The sequence below is a fragment of the Xiphophorus hellerii genome, chromosome 1 (genome assembly GCF_003331165.1).
Source record: "Xiphophorus hellerii strain 12219 chromosome 1, Xiphophorus_hellerii-4.1, whole genome shotgun sequence".
NCBI lineage: Eukaryota > Metazoa > Chordata > Actinopteri > Cyprinodontiformes > Poeciliidae > Xiphophorus > Xiphophorus hellerii.
This window is the reverse complement of record NC_045672.1, coordinates 15,450,681-15,460,983: the sequence shown is the minus strand read 5'-3', so window position 1 is coordinate 15,460,983 and position 10,303 is coordinate 15,450,681. Positions and strand designations below refer to the sequence as shown.

Below are 10,303 nucleotides of genomic sequence, written 5' to 3'. Positions count from 1 at the left end.
CTTTTATTTATTTTCAAGCTGTTTTTAAAAATGTTGAAATAAATGTATTTTGTTTTTTTTTTATAAAAAAAAAAGTAATAAGAGCGAATATACAAAACGCACGAGAAACTTGCACTCGCACGCGACGGCTTCTTCCTCATAATCAAGATGGCTGCTCACAGTGCTGTGCTCTCTGTCTCCAGGATTATAAATCCTATCTGGGGTCGACACTTGGGAAATACGGTTAAAGTAAGACGAAACAAGCTTGATTTGTTGTATCATTCTGTAATTTTATCATTAGGCTGCAGTTTCGGCTCGTATTTCCCTACTAGACACAAGGTCAAATAATACAACGTCAGTGCCACCCTGTGAGTATTATTGGGGTTCACTCAAAAATCTCATATTGTTAAACTTTTCAGGTATTTGGAACAACTTTGACAAGTCACCGGAATAAAACACTTCATGTTGTGAGTATCTGAGACTGTCCTGGCAAAAACAGAATTAAATCTTAGTTGTTTTTTTTTTACTCGACACAATACAAAATGCCTAAAATAACACTACGGTTCTGATTTCTGTCAATAAACCATACTGCATTTTCACTTTCTGTGGGATCATGGGAGTGTCAAAAATGTCCTGTGTTCATTTCTCACATTTTTGGGTTTTAATCTGTTCTTGTACTTTGTAATCAAACTGATATTTATTTTTCTCCCTTTTTTTACCTTTCTTCTTTATCAACAGAGTGACAACATTGTAAGTAGCTGACTTTTGATTTAGCGTGCTTTGGGTTAAAATGCATGACTGGACTTTTGTTTGTTTGTTGGAAGGAATGCATCAATTTATGAGACTGGGATCATCTGATTTTTCTAGCCAGTTACGTTGAATAATCACAAAGGCATTTTATTCCTATACATTAAATGCATTAAATTAAAACTGTCCATCACTTGGTTTATAAACACATCTACTAGGTGCTTTCATGTTGACCACATACTTTGATGCATAAATCTGGATAATCTTTTTTTCCCTTAATTTTTAGTCAGATTCTAAATTGCTTCCTGTATAAAATAATTCTCATAATTTTGTTTGTATGGTGCTCCTTGGGGGGAATGGGAGCTTAGGTCTCTCCATTCTTCATGCAACTGTACTGTATATTTAAGAACATTTGCAATAAATGGAAGATGATCAGTTTGTATCACATAAGGTGTTCAAGTAATTAAGTAAATGTGCACTTATATTCAAAAATAATTCACAACTATTCTAATAGCTATTCCAGTTGTGCTAGATTGATATTAAAATACTTTACACCGACATTAACAGTTTAATAAAATACACTGTTATTTTCCCTTTGTATCTTATTGTAAACAATTGCTTCCTTTATGGTGTTTTAGTTCACTGTTGGATTGCATCACAACCGACTTGTCAGGATTGCTTGAAGTTCTCAGTTCACAATAGTGAGCAGTAGTAAATTGATCTTTTTGAGCTAGATAAAATACCTTAATACATTTCATAAAATTTTCACAAGTTTTTATAAAACTTGTGGTTATTTATGTTGCAAATGAAACATCTCTTTTGTGGTCATGCGTGGCCAACATGACAAAACTATCTAAAAACCATTTAGATCATAATAAAATCTAGACCACAATTTCTAGCCAAATATAACCCTCAGAGAAAAACTTTACAACCACAAAATTTAAACTACTAATAAAAATATGTAAGGATTAACTTGAATGTATTCAGCCTGGGTCATTAGTTTTAGAAAAACACTTTTTTTTAAATGCCTTATAACTCAAACTAAGGCAAATTTGAGGAATGATTGAGAATCTATGAACAGCAACTTTTTTTTTCTTCCCACAGATTTTCAGTTGGATTTAGATCTACACTTTGATTAGGTCATGTGTTTTGATCTAAACCATTTCATTATAGTTCTTGCTTTATGTTTATGGTTGTTGTCCTGCTGCCTCCACCCAGTCTCATGTTGTTAGCAGCAAGTCTTCTTTCAGGATTATCCTGAATTTTGCTCTGCCGTTCTTCACATCCAATCGGATCAGATGAAGAAAAGTCATCCACCTAAGCTGACTGGCAAGACGAGGACAGCATTAATCACAGAAGCAGGCAAAAGGCCTAGTGTAATTCTGCTGTCATTCACTTCAGGATTACCACGCATTCCTGACCTTTTTGTAAAAGTGACAAAAATAAATGTGTTCTTGACAGAAAGACATAAGATCTCTGGTTTAACTGGTTATCACAAACCTGTAGGACAACAACCATAAACATAATTAGGTCAGGTCAAATTTATTTATAAAGCACATTTCATACAACAATCGTAGACTAGGTGTGCTAGGAAGAACATGTAAAAATAAAAATTCAAACTAATTAAAAACAAATGCATAGAGATTTTAAACAGCAGACAAAATTAGGATCTCATTAAAAAACAGAAAAATAAATGAAGTGAAAATAGTTCATTCACCAGAACAAAATGTTCAAGAACCAAATGCATTATTGTCAAAGCTAAACACTTTAGAAACTGGGATCTGAGACCTTGTGAGAGAGAATTTCACAGGACGTCACCTTAATGACTAAAAGAACCAAGATCTGGTCTAGGGTTGATTCTGGGTGTAAGACCTGAAGAGACACAGGGAGGAACCAGGCCATTTAAGGCTGTAAAAACAATCAGGCGTATTTTAAAATCTACTTTCTGTATAACTAGAATCCGGGGAAGAGCTTTTAAGAGATGGGACTGACATGCTCAAATTTTTAGTTTTGGTTTGAACGCTACAACATTTTGGGTAAGTTTGAGGGACTGCCAGCAAACAGCTAATTGCAACAATCAAATTGACTAGAAATGAAGGCATGACTCCTTTTTCCTAAGTCAATATACTCTTAGAGGTACGATGGAATGTTTAGATCAAAATATATTCACCTTAAAATGTCCTAGTCAAAGTCCAGACCTAAATCCAATTGAGAATATACTTTTATACTTGAAAGTTGATGTTGACAGATGCTCTTCATCCTGTCCAATAGAATCAACATTTAATACTTAAGACTCAACATTCAACCAACGTCAGACTACTTAGCCCAGCACAAAAACTGTATTTTAAATTAAAAGTTAAATTACAGTTAAATCATTTCCAGCACTTTGGAAATGATTTAACAATTTAAACATGTTTGGCATTTATAAATGTTTGCTTCATTTTTATTGATTAACTAAATTACTAAGTGCACAGCCTTGCAACTCCTTTGTAGCCTATTAATTCAAGTTAGCAAAATAGCAGGGTTCCTGTTATGTTAAAATAGTTAATATGGGGTTTCATGGTGGTATTGCAGCCCCCTCCTGCAAAGTATGGAGGTCGACACACTGTGACCCTGATACCCGGGGATGGAATCGGTCCAGAGCTTCTGAGTCATGTTGTAGAGGTTTTCAGGTTAGTTCCCTCAGAGCTATAGTCTGATTAGACTCGACTATAAAAAGATGACGACTCCCTTAATCACTGGTAATCATGCTTGTAGGTTCAGCTGTGTGCCTGTGGACTTTGAGGTTGTGCATGTCAACTCTGCACTGGAGGCCGAGGACGATATCGATAATGCCATTACCGCCATCCGCCGAAATGGAGTTGCTCTTAAAGGTAAGCTAAACTGCGTCTTTTAGTCCCATTCAGACTATAAAAATGTGAGGGGTGGGGGGTAACATGTTACTCATCATAACGCCACATTACTACAGTCTAACTTCAGAATTACCTAACCCTCCTGTTAGGTAACATAGAGACCAAACATACCATGCCGCCATCTATGAAATCCAGAAATAATCTCCTACGGTAGGTGTAGATAAAATATTTAGCTCCCTTGATAAATGCCCTGTTTTGTCAGATGGTTCACCTTTCTAACTTAATTTGGTCCCCTGTGTGCGCTTGGTCGATCACTTTTCTCCTTCAACAGCACAAGCTTGGATCTGTATGCCAACGTGATGCACTGCCAGTCCCTCCCTGGAGTCCAAACTCGGCACAGGAACATCGACATCATGATCATCAGGGAGAACACAGAAGGAGAATACAGCAGTCTGGAGCACGAGGTCAGACTGGGAAAAATAAATCAGTGCTCTGCTGCTGTTGCTTTGTTGGACTTTTACTTTTCCTCCCACTGTTTATAGTGTTTCTTTTTTTACGTAAATGCTGCCGTTTATGCAAGCTTAAAAATACAGAAACAGCTTGCTCAACTCAGCTGCTGACATGAATCAATACTGACTTCATTAAACTGTCTAAACTGGTGCAGCTGTCTCAGTAAGCAGTAGATTGGGTTTGTTAGTCAAATCTAATTTAGGTGTGATGAGAAGATGAACCCTCTATATTACCTCGCATGTAATGAAAGAATCTTCATCAGTGACAATAATATGTTGAACAAAACAGTGTTGGATTTTTACTTGGAGAATCTACTGCGAGTTAAATTATTCTTGATTTCTCTTTACTCCATTTTTTCATGGTTTGATTTTTATTTATTTAATTTGTTGTTTCAGCCAGATCAAGTTTAAGGTTCAGTCGGTTCAATCCCCCTCTGTGAACAACCCTGGTGCACGACTCCCTATGAGCAGGAATAAATATCCACTTGAATTAGTATCAGAGTTCAGAATATAGAGAGAGGAAGGAAATTAGAGAGCTGAAATGTTCATCACGTTACAGTAGCAACATAAAAGACTTTTTATGACACATACGCATATTTCCGCTTGGAAATAAGTGGGAAAAATTATTTTTCAGGGTGAAAGAGGACGTTGGATTACCACCGTCTCAATCTAAAGTCCCGTTTCCATTTAGCTTCCGTGATTTTTTCCCCACTTTCAATTAAATGCGTTCTCTTTATATGAGCATGTTAATGTTTCTAGGTTCTTCGTTTATGCAACTTCTTTCCCCTTTTCTACTCTGCACTATTGCTGATAATAAAGGCAGCGTTGTCAGTCTGGTCGATTTGATTGGTGTAATGTATGAGTTCTGTCATTAAAGACCTTTAACATGTTTTGAAGGTTTAAAAAGAGGTGGGGTGTTTGCTATGACACAAGTTTGTTGAGACATCAACATAGTAAAGTTGCTCTGCTTGTGGTGATTTAAACGTTAGACTTTACCGCATGGAAAATCTTATCACTATAAAGCTGTACTGACATCAGAAGAGGATTATGAATAATTCCCAGAAATCTTCAGCATATCAGCACATGCGTAGAGCACATTGTAGAGTCAGTACTATGAAATGCATAAAGTATAAAACTGTCTTCTATAAACTTATATTTTAGGAATAAATATGCTTCGCCAGTGAAAAGCTCAGAGCAGCATAGAAGCTTTCAATCCAGCTTGGTTTAAAAAGAAACAAAATAAAAAATTAAGCAATTTTTTAAAATTATTATTATGTTCCTAAAAACAAGCAATGCTTAGCCTGGCGGGGGGAGGGGCTAGTAAAGCACGGTGGGCCGCCAGCTTATATTACACTGGGGGAAACCCTGTACTGTATTAATTCCCTCAGATCACCATCTTGTGTGTCATTTGAACACATCATTAGAACTGTAGTGGTTATTTGTAAGATAATTTATCTGTTTTTTTGTCTTAGAGTGTATCGGGGGTAGTGGAGTGTCTGAAGATCATCACCAGGAGCAATTCCCTCCGGATTGCTGAGTATGCGTTTCAACTGGCTCGGGAGAAAGGTCGTCGCAGGGTCACTGCAGTGCATAAAGCCAATATCATGTGAGTGACTTCTACTCCAAATAGTCCAACCCTTCATTATTATTATTTTTTATTTATTTTTGGAATATCCATTGGTTTGTTCATCACCACAGGAAGCTTGGAGACGGCTTGTTTTTGCAGTGCTGCAGGGAAGTGGCCTCTGGATACCCCGACATCACTTTTGACAGCATGATTGTGGATAACACCACCATGCAGGTGGAAATCTTAATGAGTCTGGATTTAGTGTGGGAGTTTTCAAAAAAAGTATATATATATATTTTTCCTCTGCATTTCCAGCTTGTGTCCAAACCCCAACAGTTTGACGTGATGGTGATGCCTAATCTGTATGGGAACGTTGTCAGCAACGTGTGCGCCGGCCTGGTGGGAGGGCCTGGCCTTGTGCCTGGCGCTAATTATGGTCGGGACTATGCCGTGTTTGAAACGGTAAGTGACTTTAAATTAGCAGCATAGTTATGTCTGTCATTTTAAAAATATGTAAATGTGTGATTTTTTCATTTTTTTATTTTTATTAAGAGGTTAATTTCTCTTTCTTTCTCTCTCTGCTGTGGATCTCAGGCTACAAGGAACACAGGGAAAAGTGTTGCAGGGAAAAACATTGCTAACCCCACTGCTATGCTGCTGGCTAGTTGCATGATGCTGGACCACCTCAAGTACGTTCTGCTTGTATAGATAAAAGATACAGCATTACCAGTACATAAAGCTAATAACACTTTCTGCTGTTTCTCCAGGCTTTACAACTATGCCAACTTGATAAGGAATGCAGTACTCACCACAATGAATGAAACTAGGGTGAGTCCACTAAAGCCGAGCATGCTTTCAATCTGATGTAGAGTTTGCATCTTTTCTTATGAAAAGAAGTTTTATGCTGTATAAGTCCTCAGTCCTGGAGATAGAAGTGAAAGTAAAGTACAAAGCGCAATTTTGTTTGTATAGCACCTTTCACAGATAAAAAATAACAAAGTCCTTCAAAAAGGAAAATTACACAAAACATATTATCAAATTAACTTAAAAGCCTCTCTGTACAAATGGGTTATTCAAAATGATCAATGGAATCGATGCAATGTAAAAACAATGGGAGAAAATCCCACAATCAGCGAGCGACAGCTTGAAACTACCAATCCCCACGGGTTTTAAATGGAGCATGTGGAGCCAACAAGAGCCTCTGATCAGCAGACCTCCTAGCTCTGGCAAAAGTCTGAGGCTTAAACATGTCACATATACAGTACAGACCAAACGTTTGGACACACTTTCTCATTGAATTCAATGAGAAGGTGTGTCCAAACTTTTGGTCTGTACTGTATACTGGGGGCTTGATCATGCAGGGCCTTAAAAGTAAAAAGAAAAATTTAAACTGTAATCTAAACTGAACTTGTGACCAGTGAAGAGCAGCAAAGACATGAGTTATATGAGCTCCCTTTGCAGAACAATTCGAATCCTCAATTAAAAAAACCTAAAATTATTTAAATCTCCAAGAATCATATATGTTTTTGTTTTAATGGGAGCTTAGATATTTGCTTACATAGTGCTCTTGTGGTTGCAGTTGCACACAGCGGATCTGGGGGGTCAGGGCACCACATCTGAGGTGGTCCAATCCATCATGAGGATCATCCAGAGCAAAGGACAGCTCACTGCAGACATCTAATGCATCTTTGTCGACACTGCTTCAGCGGTGTGGAATCATGGGTATGGATCCGAGCAGATTGTACAATACGAAACACAGGACATCCAAGCATTTCTGTTCAAATCCCTAAACGGTTACCAGTAAAAAAAAATACAGTATCCCTCCTGTTGGATAATAAAAACTACTGTATTCTTTTTCCCTGGAAGTTTTTTGTTGAGATGTTTTATCAGTGCATCATCATAAATAACTGTAACATATTGGGGCCTTTTTTTCCTTTTTTTTTTTTTTACTGTTTCACACCAACTATGTATCGGAGGCAGTAATATTAAAGTCTGTATCATTTGGCTGCCTTGACTTCTCACTGCTTTCTAATACGAGTTATTTATTTTTCTGGAATGAACTAAAATGCTAAATGATCATGTAAAGTCTTTTTTTTGTTATAACAGATTGCTATTGAAATGCAATCTGTGATTTAAATAAAAAACTTGTTCAGCCATATGTGATATCAGAACAGACCAGAGTAGATCAAGTAACTGCTGTGACTGATTAACTTTTCTGCTGGTATTTTTGCGATATTTGACAATATGAATTAGATCAGAGTTTAACCAGAAAAATTTCTTTAAAGCAGAGGGTCATGGTTACTGTACAATGTGCTATCAATAAAGAAATGTATCTCCTATGCATCTTTTGTAAAGAGGTTTGAATATAAAGCATTATTCAAAGCAGGTTGAAGTACAGTGACTCACTAAAATATAACCTCAATATGTTCACATTTTTGTCAATTACCAAAAAGAATGTGAATTGTATTTTATGGGACTTTATGAGAAAAATAACACAAAGTAGAACATAATAGTGGTGTGGAGTGGAAAATGAGGAATTGCTTTGAATTTCTTTGTTTACAACCCTTTAAAAAATGTTGTGTGAATTCAGACTCACCATACTACATGTAAACAAAGTCAAGTGCATGTGTGCTTTAATCTCAGTATCATTTAACTGCTCTGCGAATGTCTCAGATGTTAGCATTAGTAAACATTTAGTATCTGAAGACATTTCCAAAACGTCTGACCTTCATCTGCACATGCAATGAAAAAAAATGAGTTGGAGAACTGATGCCAGATTTACTTGATTATTTGTTAATGTTACAAAAAAACTTGCATGTTTCTTTTTCCACTTTTCTACTGTGCCCAATTTTTGTTGATCAATCGCATAAAAAATTAATTAGCATATTTGTTTTTGCAATGTACGTTAACTTTAGATGGCCAATGAAGGATGTTTATTGGAAACGTAATGTGGATGCAGCTCTGCAACAAGATTCCTCGCAAAAAAAGAGCCCTGCTATTAATTTCTAAGTTAGACCATTAATCAGCTTATTTTTATAAGATTTATCATGTTACTTCAAACTTTGCTCTTTTCTCCAGATGATATTTCTCCTAAGCTCACTGATCCTGCTGCTTGTTTTAAAATTTCATGCATCATTTCATTACCATCTGACCTGCAGTGTTGGACGAGAGTCTGCTGATTTACATTTCATCACTAGGTGGCAACAAGTGGCAACTTTCTGCAGCTGCTTTGGTGTAAAGGACTCAGTTGCAAAAGTTTAACATTTAAGAACAAAACACTAAATGGAGAGTGTTTTATTATTTTTGCCGCATTATTTAACTGCACTACAATCAAAGGTAAGCAGAATTTTGTTTAAGTTAATTTGTTTATAAAATCGAGCTTTTGCTCCAGAGCTGTTACTTAGTTTTCCTCTAGTTTACACATAGAAAAAGATGACATCTTCCAACACCTTCTGCTAAAATTATCCACATTTTATTTTTAGTTATAACTCCTAATAAGCCCAGTGGTTTTTGTTGGATCCGGAGCTATGACCACACAGACAGTGAGATAAATTGCCAAGCAAATAGACGCGATAGTGGCGCATTGATCAGGACTGACGTCTCGGTGACGTTCTGCACAAATAATTACGGTCCACCTCTTTCCGTGATAAGACCTTCGGTCATGAGGGCACATCTGAGTGCAATGATGCTGACCGATTTATCATCATCAGACCGCTTTTGTGGGAAAGTTGCAAACTTCTCCCTTTGTTTGAACATTTGCATACGGCACAGAGAACTCTTTTAGAGATTAGGCCTTTTCTTCTTCAGATTGCGCTGTCTGAGGGAATCAGCAACACAATCGGGTCCTGCAGTGTGTGGAAGAAGTGCGGAGGAAATGGCTGCAGGTGAGTACTTCGGCGTTTGCCAGTTGTCTGTCTGTTGTGGTCCGTTCAAAAATATGTCAATTATTTACTCTGCAGAGACAGCCGACTGGCTCTGGGATGGTTCCACTCTATTTCACTTACAGTCAACCTGTTTTATTATACTTTCTGCATTTGCTCTTCTGCTCCAAAAGCAGCTTTTTTCAATCAGTGTAGTCCTCTCAGGTTGTTTACCTCAGCATAGTTCACATCACTTCCCATCACTGCTGAAAGACAGGCCTCCTCCACTTTGGTTTCCCCCCCCCCTGAGCTGCTGCTGCTGCTGTGTCCCCTCTGAGCCTCAGCTGGAGCCAAACCCCGAGGCAGATGGACATGGGTTTAGAAAGAAAGAGATGTTGCAACAAACCACCGGTCATTTGACCTTCATGGGTCGCCGTTCAATAGTTGCACAAAAACCTTGTTTAAACTTTCACTGCGGTTTGTGCTGCAAGGGCGGCTTTTAAAACATCAACAACTTTTTTTTTCTTCTGGGTTTGAGCATTTTCAGCAGTCTGAAATGTTTCTGATGACAATAAATAGTACTTTGTACAAAATTTAGTTAAGTCTTTTGTTTTCCTTTTATTTTATTTTCTAATTCAAGAAAATATTGTGCTCCAACAGGCAGTTCTCTTGATATCAAAGACTGTTGGGGGGTTTTAAGATAAGTCAACATAAACGGTAAACTGTTTGAGACAAGTAAAATTACTTGATCTTTTGAATTTTGTAAGTGTTATTGGTTTGTATCTTAAG

The 10,303-nt window shown here is 37.2% G+C and overlaps 1 protein-coding gene across 2 annotated transcripts; it reads left to right on the top strand.

The window, feature by feature from the left end:
- The first annotated feature begins 120 nt into the window (after nucleotides 1–120).
- idh3g (isocitrate dehydrogenase (NAD(+)) 3 non-catalytic subunit gamma) lies at nucleotides 121–7,995 on the top strand. 2 transcript variants are annotated; one of them, XM_032573980.1, is made up of 13 exons: nucleotides 121–228; nucleotides 399–446; nucleotides 718–729; nucleotides 3,301–3,398; nucleotides 3,484–3,599; nucleotides 3,728–3,788; nucleotides 3,910–4,042; nucleotides 5,560–5,693; nucleotides 5,786–5,888; nucleotides 5,970–6,116; nucleotides 6,249–6,343; nucleotides 6,422–6,482; nucleotides 7,234–7,995. In XM_032573980.1, exons 1-13 carry the CDS (start codon nucleotides 148–150, stop codon nucleotides 7,333–7,335), a joined length of 1,191 nt encoding a protein of 396 aa, XP_032429871.1. In that variant the 5' UTR covers nucleotides 121–147; the 3' UTR covers nucleotides 7,336–7,995. The 2 variants fall into 2 exon arrangements, with proteins under 2 accessions (XP_032429871.1, XP_032429879.1); XM_032573988.1 differs by lacking the exon at nucleotides 718–729 and having other exon boundaries at nucleotides 7,234–7,343.
- Nucleotides 7,996–10,303: the final 2,308 nt, after the last annotated feature.